Source organism: Rhinopithecus bieti, unplaced genomic scaffold (assembly GCF_001698545.2).
Source record: "Rhinopithecus bieti isolate Rb0 unplaced genomic scaffold, ASM169854v2 scaffold_15814, whole genome shotgun sequence".
NCBI classification, from domain to species: domain Eukaryota; kingdom Metazoa; phylum Chordata; class Mammalia; order Primates; family Cercopithecidae; genus Rhinopithecus; species Rhinopithecus bieti.
In genome coordinates, this window is record NW_016808380.1 from 75,077 (window position 1) to 90,007 (window position 14,931).

The 14,931-nt window shown below is 38.4% G+C and overlaps 1 protein-coding gene across 1 annotated transcript in view; it reads left to right on the forward strand.

Moving 5' to 3' along the window:
- The window catches only part of WDR49 (WD repeat domain 49), a 101,322-nt gene that overhangs the window by 71,388 nt on the left and 15,003 nt on the right, over positions 1–14,931 (forward strand). The window contains 2 exon segments of the mRNA XM_017886713.1: positions 3,050–3,159; positions 7,417–7,563. Coding sequence (XP_017742202.1) covers positions 3,050–3,159; positions 7,417–7,563 — 257 coding nt within the window.

Below are 14,931 nucleotides of genomic sequence, written 5' to 3' on the forward strand. Positions count from 1 at the left end.
GCGGCTTGTTTACCTACTTAAGCCTCAGCAATGGCAGGTGCCCCTCCCCCAGCCTTGCTGCTGCCTTGCAGTTAGATCACAGACTGCTGTGCTAGCAATCAGGGAGGCTCCATGGGCGTGGGACCCTCCCGGCCAGGTGTGGGATATAATCCCTGGTGTGCCGTTTGCTAAAACCCTTGGTAAATCACAGTATTTCGGTGGGAGCTACCCGATTTTCCAGGTGTTGTGTGTCTCAGTTCCCCTGGCTAGGAAAAGGTATTACATTCCCCCTTGTGCTTCCCAGGTGAGGCGATGCCTTACCCTGCTTCAGCCCTCGCTGGTTGGGCTGCAGCAGCTGACCAGCACCAATTGTCTGGCACTCCCTAGTGAGATGAACCCAGTACCTCAGTTGAAAATGCAGAAATCACCCATCTTCTGTGTTGCTCACGCTGGGAGCTGGAGACTGGAGCTGTTCCTATTCGGCCATCTTGCTCCACCCCTCTTCTGCTTCTTTATCTTCATCCATCACTTCTCTTCTTGAGAATATTTGCCTTGTTCCAGTCCCTTGTGCATTTTCAGAGTAACCACTCCTGCAAATGTCAGATGTCTATCTGTGAAAAGAAAGCAATAGATTGTTGACTTTATTTGTTGTGATTTCCAAGAGATGCTCTCCTACCCGCTGCCTACTTTTTTCCCTCTGTGGATAAAACTCTTTAGTGGAAATGGGCAAAATGTTTTGCTTTGATTTAGATTCCACAGGATGAGATAGTTAGAAAAAAAAATGGTCTGAAAACAGGGAAGAGTTTAGTGTATTTTGGGAAAAAAATCAAGGTATGTTGTTAACTACTCTAAAGGGGAACCTCTTTACTTGTGCCCCCCCAATCTTTTGCACTTGTTTACATGAATAATTCTTTTCTAGAAAAAGGTATATTCTTAATCCAATAACTGCAGGGCCTAACTGTACTACACTCCATGCTTTCAGTATCCAACACCAACTTCTTATTTTTGTAGATCCCCTTACTATCTTAAAATGCCTCTCTAAGGATATCATTATTTCTTGTCTTGAAAGCTTAAATAGTGGCTAAATACTAATTCTTACTCACATGAGATGGCATATGGCAAGGGATGCCATTCCAGTGCAATTGGGGAAAAACTGCCCACTTACCCAATCACAAAGCTCTCCTGAAAGGAAAAAAAATCTATAATTCCAAGTAATTTATGTTGATACTCTCCTGATTCAAGGAAATCATGATTAATTACCTCACCCCATGCCCTCTTAAATGTGCGTTGTGCTTGAAAACTTGCTTCCAAAGAGTAGCATATGGAAAAAGGGAAAAAGTAACCGTACAGTAGCTATTGTAAACATTACTAAAAACTTGGCAAATACAATGGTGGCCAGGTAATTGAAGTTAACGTTAACCATGGAAGTCAGGTTGATAGCATGCACACTTGGTTTGATGGGATAAGAGCAGCAGTTCACCTCTGTTGCTTTCCTCTCAACAACTCATAACCCCAGTCTCACCGTGAGAAGAATATCAGACAAACCCAAACTGAGGGATATTCTACCAAAAAAATCTGACAAGTATTTCTTAAAACTGTCAAGATCATAACAAACAAGAAAAGCCTCAAAAATTGTCACAGGCCAGAGACTAAGGAGTTAGACAATAAAATATAATGTTGACATTACAGAAAAATGACATTAAGAAAAAACTAGTAAAACTCTAATAAAATATGGAATTCAGTTAATAGTAATGGTGCTCTGAAGAGACTAATAACAATTTTTGGCAATAGTAATGTACCAATATTGATTTATTTATTGTGACAAATGGTAGTGTAAGATGTTATAATAGGGAAAATTGGTTGAGGGGTATACTGGAGCTCTACTAACTTTTCTGCAAATCTAAAACCTCTAAAATGAAAAGTTTATATATGAGAAAGCAATTAACACATTACTACTTAAAGCCATGCAAATAGCATCTGATATTAAATTTGAGAGAGATATATAGACTTTTACTTGTATTGATATTTTAAAATCTTTTAAAATTGGAAGATACAGTAAAAATAGGGTGAAGGAAACAGAAAACTGGAAATGAACATTACTTGAATGCTATTATTTATTAGGCATATTTCTGAACTTTCATCCATCTTATCTCCTTTAAATCTACAGCAAGAGTCCCATTACATTGAGGAGAAAATTGAGACTGAAAGTATGGGAAACATCTCAGGGTCTTATAGCTACAAAATCCATAGAAGATATAGAATAAAAGTCAGGGAGTGGAAGAATGGAAAGGAACTATAAAGCACTGAGGGATGCAGGGAAGGGAGGCAGAAGGAAGATGGTGAGTCAAGATCCCCAGGACTCTCCACAATTTTGTGATGATGGATATGTTTTCTGGCATGGTGCTCTGAAGAGACTAATAACAATTTTTGGCAACATAACTTATAGCTGTTAAGGTTGAAGTCTATGAGAGTGAATTTTAAATAGATTTGAGATCATTTTCTATTTTCTCACAAGATTATATACAGCTATGTAATGATTTTATTTCCCATGTTTTATTGATAAAAATTCTTTCTATGGATTCAAGTTACACTAAAGTTTTCTTATAGATTCATATGAGAAAGCCTCAAAAATACTGAACTTTTTTACATTTTGGATGCCATAACCATAACTAAAGATACATGCCTAGCACTGAATAAATAAGCTTTCACACAAAGCATTGATGCTTACTTCCCATTATGTACTTTATTAATAAGACAAGGATAATGTATGTGTTTCTGTAAAATTTTCTTCTGAATAATTTTTTCTCTAACCTTGTTGCTATGGGGACAGGGTCTTTCCTTGATTAGACTCTTGGACACTCTGGCTCTCACTCTTTTCTATTATCACCTGGCTAGCAGGCATTTTATTAAAATATATGGCTTGATTAGTGTAAACAAATATCACTACTTCTGTTCACAGGAATAGATTTTTTTTTTTTTTTTTTTTTTGGTCAAAGATACATCTAGCCAGAAAGAGTCTCTTCATCCCAGTGGTTAATAATGTATTTCATCATGAATTATTTTCTTCCAGTGTCAGACCATCAGAAGATACAAATTTAGGCATAAAATATAAGGAAAGAAATACCTGCATGAAAGAAACACAAAAACCTTATTATGGTGAAGTTATAAAAAAATCATTCAGTAAGTAGTCTCTGTTGTTAATGTATTTTTATAATGTTATTTAATAGATTAGTGTGAATACAAATGGCTACTCTGTGTGTCGGGAATGTACCTATTCCTTAATAAACATGAACGTAATGTCCTGTGAACCCCATTTAACAAAGGAGAAAATTGAGGTACAGAGACATTAAGTCACCTGTCCAAGGCCCCACAGAATACTAGCAGAAAAAGTGTAAGGTCTAAGTCAGTGTGTTGGACCACTCTTGCATTGCTATAAAAAAAAGCCAGAAACTATATAATTTTAAAAAAAGAGGTTTAATTGGCTTACAGTTCTGCAGACTGTATAGGAACCATAATGTTGGCATCTGCTTGGTGGAAGGTGAAGCAATAGCAGGCACATCACAGGGTGGGAGCAGGAGCAAGAGGGAGTGGGGGAGGTGCTACACACTTTAAACAGCCAGATCTCTGAGGACAGCACTAAGCCGTGAGGGATCCACCCTCATGACCCGAACACCTCTCACCAGGCCTCATCTCCAACACTAGGGATTACATTTCAGCATGAGATTTGGGCAGTGACAAGTATCCAGGGTATATCATTCCATCCCTGGCACCTCCAAATCTCATGTCCTTCTCCCATTGCAAAATAAAACCATTCCTTCCCAATAGTCCTCCAAAGTCTTAACTCATTCCAGCACTAACTTAAAAGTACAAAGTTCAAAGTCTCATTTGAAACAAAGTAAGCTTCTTCCACTTATAAGCCTGTAAAATAAAAAACAAGTCATTTTACTTCCAAGATAAAATGTTGGCGGTTGGTGGGGGGGTGGCAGGGGCAGGTGAGATAGGCGTTGGGTAAACATTTTCATTCCAAAAGGAGAAATTGGCCAAAAGACAGGGGCTATAGGCTCCAGGCAAGTCTGAAATTCAGCAGGGCAGTCATTACATCTTAAAACTCCAAAATAATCTCCTTTGATTCCATGCCCACATCCAGGGCACAATGGCACCAAGGGTAGGCTCCCAAGGTCTTGCACAGGTCTGCCACTGTGTCTCTGCAGGGTACAGCCCCTGTGGTTGTTCTCATGGGTTAGAGTTGAGTGTCTGCAGCTTTTTCAGGCAGAGGATGTAGCTGCCAGTGAATCTACCATTCTCAAGTGCGGAGAACAGTGGGCCTCTTTACAGAGCTCCACTAGGCAGTGCCCCAGTGGGGAGTCTGCATGAGACCTCCAACCCTACATTTCCCCTCTGCACTGTGCTAGTAGATGTTCTCTGTGAGGGGTCTGCCCTGCAGCAGGTTTCTTGCTGGGCACCCAGGATTTTTTTTTATATTCTCTGAAATCTAGGTGAGGCTGCCAAGCCTCCTTCTCTCTTGCACTCTATTTACCTGCAGGCTTAGCATCACATGGAAGCCACCAAAGCTTGTGGCTTACTCACTCTGAAGTGGCTGCCTGAGTTGTATCCGGCTCTTTGAGCCACAGCTGGAGCTGGAGCAGCAGGGATACGGAGAACAGTGCTATAGTCCTTGTAGGCCTGTGGGCCTGTGATGGGAGGGGCTGTCTAGAAGGCCTTCAAGGCCTTTTTCCTGTTGTCTTGAATATTAGCTCTTGGCTCTCTTTTAGTTATACAGATCTCTTTGGCAAATGGTTGCTCCAGAGCCTGCTTGAATTCTTCTCCTGATAATGCTTTTTGTTTGTTTGTTTGCCACATGACTGGGCTTCAAATTTCCTAAACATTTATACTCTGCTTTTTCTTTAAATATAACTTCCAACTTTTAATCATTTCTTTGCTCCTACATCTAAGCTAAGCTATTAGAAGCAGCCAGGGAATATCTTGATGCTCTGCTGTGTAGAAATTTCTTCTGCTAGATACCCTAAATTATCACTGTTAAGTTTAAGCTTCCACAGATGCCTAGGCCAGGAACACAATGCAGCTGAAGTCTTTGGTAAGGCATAATATGGGTGACCTTTGCTCCAGTTTCCAGTACGTTCTTCATTTCCATCTGAGACCATGTCGGCCTGTACTTCACTGTGCACATCACTATCAGCATTTTGGCTACTACCATTTAACCAGTCTCTAAGAATTTCCAAAATTCCCTTCATCTTCCTGTCTTCTGAGTTCTCCAGACTCTTCCAAGCTCTGCCGATTAGCCAGATCCAAAGCCACTTGCACATTTTAGGTATCTTTTTAGCAATGCCCCACTCTTAGTACCAATTTTCTGTGTCAGGCCATTTTTGCATTGCTGTAAAGAAATATCTGAGACTAGGTAATTTATAAAGAAAAGGGATTTAATTGGGTCACCATTCTGCAGGCTGTACAGGTATGGCACCAACATTTGCCCACCTTCTGGTGAGGGCCTCAAAAACCTTACAATGATGGTGGAAGGTGAAGGGGAAGCAGGCAATATTACATGGTGAAAGTAGGAGCAAGTTGGGGGTGGTGCCACACACAGTTAAACCACCAGATCTTGTGAGAACTCACTCACTATTGCAAAGACAGCACCAAGGGAATGGCACCAAACAATTCATGAAAATATACCCCATGATCCAGTCATCTTCTACCAGGCCCCATCTCCAACACTGGGGATTACAATTCAATGTGGGATTTAGAGGGGACAAATAACCTAACTGTATTAGTCAGAAAATATGTGTGAAGTACCTAATACAGTTCTAAAAAAAGAGATGGCACCAGAATTTTTATTCTTTCCCTTAAGTGTTTAAGAAATGAAGATGAATAAAAACTATTTTTGCTCTCAGAAATCCTGAAGCCACACAAAACAATGTATTAGTCTAGTTGTTGACTGACCAGAAAAGAATTATAAGACCAGTAACCTAAAACAAAGGAATCATTATTATACTAAGGTATATTGTTTAGAAACACAGATGAGAATCCTTCCTGAAGCTTTATTTTATATTAAAAATATGTTACTTACTACAAAATAATCTTTTCAACTTTTGTCCAAGGGAATGTCACATTTTCATAGAGCAGATATGTTGATTTCTAAATTTCTGATGAAATTTTGCTGTAAAAAGCTGCCTAATTATTTGTTAACATTCAATGCCCATTTATCAAGTAATCTCCACAGAGTTTTTGTTAGGTTTACATGAGATAGAGATGTAAACACTTTGACTACTGCCTGGCATATTACAGCAACCAATACAATCTTATTAGTAATGTTGTTATTGTTATACTTTGGAGCATAACCTTTGGGATTAAACATATTTCAATTTAAGCCCATGGTCTGCTATTTAACAGTTATGTGAACTGAGACAAACTACTAAAGCATCCTAAGTCTCAGTTTCCTCATCTGTCTTAAGGGCACAATGATACCTTACATGTTGTAAAGATTTCTTCTTTAATTTGACATAGCACATTAAGTTTTCAAGGAGTGGTCCCTGGCCTAGCACCATAATCATCAACTGGAACTTACTAGAAATGGAAATTATGGGACCCTCATCCCTGCTTTCCTCCATTAGTCAGAAGCCAAGGGGGTCACACAGCAGTCTATGTTTTAGTAAGCCCTCCAGGTAATTCTGATGCCTGTTATAGTTTGAAATCCACTGACATAAAATAAGACTTGTTCCATAGCAGCTGCTGAATATGGATTAGTTTCCTTTTCTTAGGTACTGAGCCACCATCATGACAAAAACCCAGTTCCTACCTTCACAGAACTAACAAAGAAACATAAAATTATATCTCAAATTGAGCTTCTAATAGATTTCCATTCTATTGTCCAATTATTACATGAAGCACAGAGAATTTGTTTTCACTTTGTTCAAGACTTTGCCTTTAAGAACATGATTAAAATAGATTTCTATCATCTCATTGTGTGCATAATAAATACAGTAACACAGCTCTGGTTTATTTGATAACATTATTTAAAAAGTACCTGCCAATTCAAAATTTTAGATGTTTTGTTAAACTAAACACTGAAAAAAATAGATTCCATTTCACAAAGGATACAATTTTCTTGTAGATAAAAGAAAACTGGAGCTTTTCCAAAATTGCAGAATATTCATTTTCAAGGAAAAATAGCAGAAAAATACAAAATAAAAAAAATGAATGGGAAGCCTTGAGTTCCTTTTGGTTCCTTGAATAAAAGCACTATGGATTTATTTTGGACAGCTGTGTTTATAGGGTTTGCAGATCACTGCAGCTGTACCAGCTGAGTAATAGGAAGGTTAAATTTATAAACGTTAACTTGGAAATGTGCTAGCTCTTTCCAAGGAATTAATGATATTGTACTTTTTTTCTCTCTGTCTTCCTCTAAAACCTGCTGTGGTGAAGGTGCATTTAGGTCATTAAGCATTGGAGTCCTGGAAGAGCTGCCTGAAGTGAATAAACCTGCTTTCCTTCTAGACCCTGAGAAATACTTTAGGAAAGAGCCAGAGAAGGAGCGTCCCCAAATTCCAGAGGCCCAGTCACTTTTTGAAAGTAAGTTCTCAGCCATCATACACCTCTACTACCCCTCTTCATGAAACTTAATCATTTAAAAATAGAGTAGAAAAGCATGAAAATAACAAGTGTTTGCCTTGTAGGTTGCCGTGAAACAGTGTGGTTTCACTAAGATTTATAGTTCAGCTGCTGATCTGTGCTCTCAGATAGGACAGCCAACAGGCTGGGATATATGAAATGAATATTTTTATTTTGTTCCTTTTCTGAAGTTAGAATGCCAGGAACACATATCCATGAATCTTCCATGGATGAGAATCTCTCTCCCCAAATAACCTTAATTTTCAAAACCGATGCTGGAGGAAGCCATCATAAGACCACTTTTAGAACACAGTGTCTGGCAATCTTGTTTTATTTTCATGTGAAACACTCTAAATAGAGATGACTTAAAATGTATTGTCTTAAAGTCTTCCAGCTGCAGAGCTAGGCTAATGAGATGAGAAGACAAGAAAGCTTAAGTTAGAAACTATAAGTGAATGATGTCTAAAGATATAGAAACAAGATGTACAAAATAATTCTTTATTTTTCAGACCATTATAGTCTTCTGAGTTCTTAAAAGTTTGAGGAATAATTCTGTAGAAAAATTCTTCCAGCCAAGAAGGGTCCTGTGGGAGAATAGGTAACACAACCTGATTCTCAGTGAAGCGCTCAGAAAGCATATGGACACTGCAGGGAAAGCTCATTTAAAATAATCAATAAAAAGTTCAAGTTTTCAGCTTGTAAGAATCAGAAAAAATCAGAATTAAACTAAGCCGTCTGAGATCTGTGGTTTCAAAACTGTTAAAATCCTCTGAGCTGGGGTTCAGCATCATCCTTGAAAAATAATAATGTTTGCAGTAGAAAGATGTTTCCTTATATCCATAGTTAGGGAAGTTTAAGAGTCTCCTCTTTGCTTTGTGCCTATGGAAAGGGAGAACAGCTGGTCAACATTTTTGTTGTTGTTGAAATTCTACTTATAGGCAAGGTACAGCTGTCATACTTCATTACTATAGTTTACAGTCTAATTATTATCAGGGTTTTTTTTTTTTTTTTTTTTTTAAAAAAAAATTTCTTAGAATTTCTCTTTGCTTGCACTTGTGTGGGTAATCTATGGTTTCTGCTCATTTCTCTTAAAAACGAAGCCAGAACTTTAGGGCCTTTTTGCAGGCTCAGAAAATGATACCCCAAAATATGCCACTTTGGCATATTAAGTGCTTTGAATGAAGTGGATTGAAAGGCCTCATAACCAGTCTCTCTTATCTTCTCCTGCTGTCTACCCTGCTTTTCCTTTCAAAGTTCAGGGAGGGTTTCTCTCTGAAATTCCTTTATCTGACTGAGGAGGGTTCTTCCTAAAGAAATGCAACTGTATTGAACCCCCTCTCTAGGAAATCATCAAACAACCAGGAAATGTTATTTATCAGAGGAGAAATTAAAAGTCATCACGACATCCAAATAGGCTATTGCCTACTTTTCTGGAGAGTGCTCTAAAATAACTCTTTTTTAACCTAAGAGACTACCTGCATAATAAGACAACCTTTGTTCACAGTGCAGTTCTACCCCTCACCTTTTAAAACTTGTCATCAGCTCCCCCAGAGCACAAAGAAACTTTGTCCCGGGCTATTTTCTGTTCCTTGGGCTCATTCATTTCCCCTAAAAAGTATTTACTCTTCCTGTAAAATTGCCTACCCCTCTCACCCTCCCTCCTCCACCCTGCCGTTTGCCATTTCCCTCTTCTCTGTGAATAGGGTATTTAAACTTCAACCCTCTGGCCCTTCTTTGAGTCTCATACTTTGGGGGGTTTTCATGCACATGTGTACATTAATAAATTTGTATATTATTACCTGTTAATCTTCGTGTTTTCAATTTACTTCAGTAAGCTCAATTGCCCAACCTCCAGAGGGAAGGTTTAAACTCCCCTACAGCTCTAAATAACTCTTAGTGTGGCTGATAAGGATTTCAGTCTGTCATCCCATCATTTTTCACCAGGATGATTCACTTTTAAGAATGAAATGGGGGCTGGGCGTGGTGGCTCATGCCTGTAATCCCAGCACACTGGGAGGCCAAGGCAGGGGGATCACGAGGTCGGAGATTGAGGCCATCCTGGCCAACATGTTGAAACTCTGTCTCTACTAAAATACAAAAAATTAGCTGGGCATAATAGTACATGCCTGTTGTCCCAGCTTCACAGGAGGCTGAGGCAAGGGAATCTCTTGAACTCGGAAGGTGGAGGCCAAAATTGCACCACTGCACTAGCCTGTTGGGGAAAAAAAAAGAGAAAGAATGAATATGGGAAGTAATTATCTTGTCCTTGTGAGCCACAAACAGACACGAAACAGGAACGACCAGTAAAAAAAGATCCAGACATAGGACAAGGTTGTAAAGATAGTCCAGATACAGGTATGCATACAGGAAGAAACCAAGACAGAAAATGGAGTCAGAATTGAGGCAAGATGAATAGGTGACAAAGAATATGCAAAAGCTGGAAGAAAGAAGCGAGAGAGACAGGTAATGAGAGCAGCAAAGACCTCTCTTCAGTGGGTGAGAGTTCCTGCTTCTATGAAGAATCTTTTATATAAGCTGTGGCAGAAGGAAGCCACACACGAATTCTTCATATGGGCAGGGAAGATGTGTGGGTGAAGAGGTGGGGTTAATGGCTGGGCAGAAATAACCAAAATACCCAAAAGACTCTAATAAATTTTCAAAGAGAATTTTTTTCCCCTGGATTTCTAATTAAAATTTCCTGTAACTTCCCCACGGTTTTTAAAAGATGTTTTCTGTCTTTTGGTTTTTTATTTTCTTTCTTCAGTTTTTCTTCCTTTACTTCCCTGTCTTGAAAGTATTTCTTCTTACTTGCTTTTTCTGCAAGTGAAAATAATTTTCTTTTAAAAGCTTCACCAACTTGTGAGAGAAACAGATGCAGATTATTGATGACATAGGACACCACCAGTGAGGTTCCAAGAAAATGCCAGGAAAAAAGTTTGACTCATTCTGACTGGAGCATGGGAAAGAATTCAGTCATATTCGAGCTGGGACTTAAAGGATGAGTAAGTCAAAGATGAGGGAGAAAACAAGAAAACAGTGAGGAAGGACATATCAAGGTTGAGGAAAGAGCAGAAGTCAAAATGAATCCAAGTTGGCTACAATGAGTGACTTCAGGTATTGAGACATTAACTGAGTTTTACACGTGTTAGTAGAGGTAAAGTAAAATGTGTTTGGAAAGTGTTAAGTTTGAGGTACTGGTGTGCCATTTACCAATAAAGTTCTGGAGGATTGAAGCAGATTATATATACACTCTGTGATATCATAGAGTCTTTCACAAGCAGATACTGAAATAATGTTTGTTCATTTTTGTATTTAGCTTTTCCTAGGCTAGATATTGCATATGGTAGCATTTGTGCTGGATGCTGAAGATGCAGAGATAATATGTAGATACCCAGCCTTCAGATATCTTGACATCGAAGTGGAGTGGGGAAATAGATAAGTAGACAAATAATTACATTCTACAACAAGGGCTATGATAGAGATACATACTGCATACTATGGGAACACATGAAAATCCAGAGATGACTTTTCAGGAAAACCAGAGTATACCCGAACTAGATGTTAAAAGTTAAGTTGCTATGAGCCAGGTTAAAAAAAAAAAAAAAAAAAAGCGAGGGATGATACTCTGGTAGAGGAGTGGTATAGGCAGCTCTAAGGTGGTATAAATAATATGGTGTGCTAAAGGAGTTACATGTAGTTGCCACTGGCTGGGTTCTAGAAGGAGCTTGAAGAAAACGAGGCTAGACAGGTAGGTGGGGGGCAGACCATGGAGCATCTAGTAAACTATACTAAGGACTTTGACATTTATTTAATCAGAAGTAGGGAGCTATTGAAATATTTTAATAATTCTGAATTTTACCATTTTGTATCCTATATTACCTCTTCAATGTTTATATTTATTTGTATTATTCTTAAAGTGATTGTTCTAGAAGTTACAATGCTTTTTCCTGTGCTCTTTATTCCTTCTTGTGGCACTAGGCTTTCATCTGAGACCATTTTCCTTCAGTCTAAAGAATTTTCTACAGAATTTCTTAAAATATGGGCCTGCTTGTGAATAATTTTCCCAGCTTTTACATGTCTGAAAAATGCATTTATTTCATTTTGACTTTGGAAGGTTATTTTCATTGGATTTAAAACTCTAGATGTCAGGGTTGTTGTTATTGTTGTTGTTTCAACTTTTTAAAGTTAACATATTTCCCTGCATCCATAGTTTCTGTTTAAAATTCTGCTCTTAATATTATTGAATCATCTTATTCTGGCTGCTTTTAAAATCTTTCTCTTTAGCCTTGGTTTTCAGATGTTTAACTATGATGAGTCTAAGTACTGTTTCTATGTGTGTGTGTGTGTGTATTTATGCTACTTGGGGTTCATAGAAAGTTATCAAATGCATCTTTCTTCAATTTTGAATAATTCTCAGCCATTATCTTTATCCAAATTATGTTTTATTCTCATTCCTGCTCTCTTCTGTGATGGAATAGCAATTACACATATGTTAGACTGTTTAATTATATCACAAATGTTTTTGATGCTCTTTATTAAAAGTGGAATTAAATAATGGAATAAATAAAATGGAAAAACATTTTATTTCCTGAGGTAGGCTTCAGTTTGTATATTTTATATTGACCAGTCTGCTTTTAGACGCATCTAATCAGTTCCCAGTTTCAGATTATACATTTATGTATATCTGAAATTATATATATACACACATATTTATATACTTTCAGTTTTAGAATGCCACTTGAATCTCTTTTATACAGACTCCAGTTCTCAGTTAAATTTTTTTCATCCATTTTGTTCATCTTTTCTCTCTGCTTTTGAAACATGTTTATAATGGTAATTTTTAAAGTCCTGGTTGACTAACTCCAATATCTGGATAATCCTTGGGTTGCTTCTAATACATGTTTTTTTCTTCTTGGTTTTTAGTCTCATTTTTCCTGCTTCTCTGCAAGTCCTGTAATTTTTTATTATATGACAGAAAATTTAAAAGATCTATAGACGCTAAAATTAATATATTCTCTCAGAAATGGTTCACTCTTTCCTTAATTCAGCAGAGAGAATAAGACACTGATGACCTTAATCTAATTAGGACTTGAGCTGGGTCAGTGCTGAGGTACAGGTTTAGTTAGGCTTAGTCCACTTCTGATTTCAAATGTCTGTTTTAGGTGTCTGCTTTTAGTGGGGTATTGTCTCCCACGTACTGCAAAACTGCAGAAAACATTACTCTGCATTTCCAGTCCAATCCACAGTCTCCCACACCACCCCAGGGCTCAGAGAATGTCCTATGGGAAAGACGGGCCAAACTCTGACATTTCTCTAGATTCCAATACATCACACCAACCCACATAGCCATCAAAATGCTTCCAAATTTACTTTCCCATGATAGAGTCTCTCAGTCGAATGCAGGTCTGTTTCTTAGCAATGCCCAAACATAATAAATCCTCAGAAAGAAGAAAATACTTGGCAATTTTAGCTCATCTAGGAAGGGCCCTACCATCTCTGGAATTAGTTATTTTGGTCATCATTGCTTCCACAGCCTTCTGATGGCTTTAAACATATCATTTGTAATTTATCTTTTTTTTTTTTTTCTATCTGGTGCAGTGAGAAAGATAACCTGCAACTACCTATTAAATCCTATGCAGAAACAAAATTCCTGTTGAAATGTTTAAAACAAAGCGTCATGACCAGATTTGCATTTTAGAAAGCGTTCTGAAAACTGTGGTAGATACATTAGTCTAATGGGGCTAGACTGAAGGCAGCAATATTATAGTAATGGGAACTTGTTGTGTGCAGTCAGCTCTCTGCTTTTGAGTCATCGTTTTGCCTTCTACTATTCATTTATATCTGAATAAATTATTCACCCTATTAAGTCTCAGTTTATTTTTCATCTGTAAAATTGGGATAATGATGCCTGCCTCTTGGAATTATGTGGGTTGATTATAGTGCGATAGCTAGCACATTAACCATTCACTAGATGATATCTATTACGATTTCGAAGATGAGGAAAACCTAGAAAGGAAATAACTAGCTTGAGAGACATTAAGGAGGTTGAATTTAAAGGATTATGTACCCAATAAGAGATGAATACCTGTATGTCTATCAGTCTTCTAGTTTGGATAACTATGTTGAAGTAAAAACACTATCACTGAGAGAGGAAATACAGAAGAAGATGATATAGAGTTAGAAAATGACATTAGTTTCTAAGATATGTTGAGATGGAGGTGACTATGGGACACTTATTAAAGAAAGCTGACACTTTTCCAAGAAACTAGCCATCATAGAAAGGAAAAAGAAGTGATAACTGAAAAGAAACCATAGTTGATAGGCCTGTTTTAGAATTAAGTTCAATATTTTTCTTCTGATTTTATTTTATTTATTTATTTATTTTAGTCTGTCTTTTTTTTTTTAATAAATTTATTTATTTTTTTATTATACTTTAAGTTCTAGGGTACATGTGCATAACGTGCAGGTTTGTTACATATGTATACTTGTGCCATGTTGGTGTGCTGCTTGATTTGTTTTATGCGACCACCAGGGCAGGCGCCAGAGAAAAGGCAAGTAGGCAAGGTAAAAAGAATCTTTATTAGCTAGCCAATGTGAAGGAAGAAAGGGCGAAGTTCACCGGTCTCCCGCGGTGGAGGCCGAGGAAGTTGCCCGGCGTTCTCGGGCGAGGTTCCTAGGTCGGCATATGAGGAGGGGGCCGAGGAAGTTCCTGCCGCGCGCCTGCCGGAAGGGGCTTTTCTGTCTAAGGCTTGGGAGTGGGAGGGCAATAGGTGGGACACGGGCGTGTGTGTGGGGGGGTGTTCTGTAGGTGCGGCCAGGTAAGTCTGGGTCTCTTGAGATTGAGGTCACCTGGCACATGCTCGGTTCATCTGCATCTTCCCCGGAGCGAGCTGCATTTTCCCACGGGGGAAAGTTGGTGAGGAAGAACCCGGAAGTGCACCATCTTAGTCGTCTTTGTCCTCTCCCCACCGCCGTCCAGTCACTGCTTTCTTCTGATTTTAGATTTGATGCATGCGTATTATAGAAAATTGACTAGTAAGAAGTAAGCAGAACTCTAAGGAATATAGGAATAGGAAAATGAAAGAGCAGCCACTACTTCCCAGGCCTGAGATATATTGACCAAGGAAGAGTCCCACCCATCCCAGGGCTGCCTCACTGAATGGCAAACCCACAGAGATGCTGTATGTGGAACTTACCAGAAATCTACCACTAGGGTTTCAGGAGAAACTATCCATAGGAAGGTGCTGTTTCTCAGAACTTACTGCAAACCCATTAAGAGGGTACAGGGGAGGCTGTTCACACAGAAGAGTCACACAGTTGGCCTCTTGC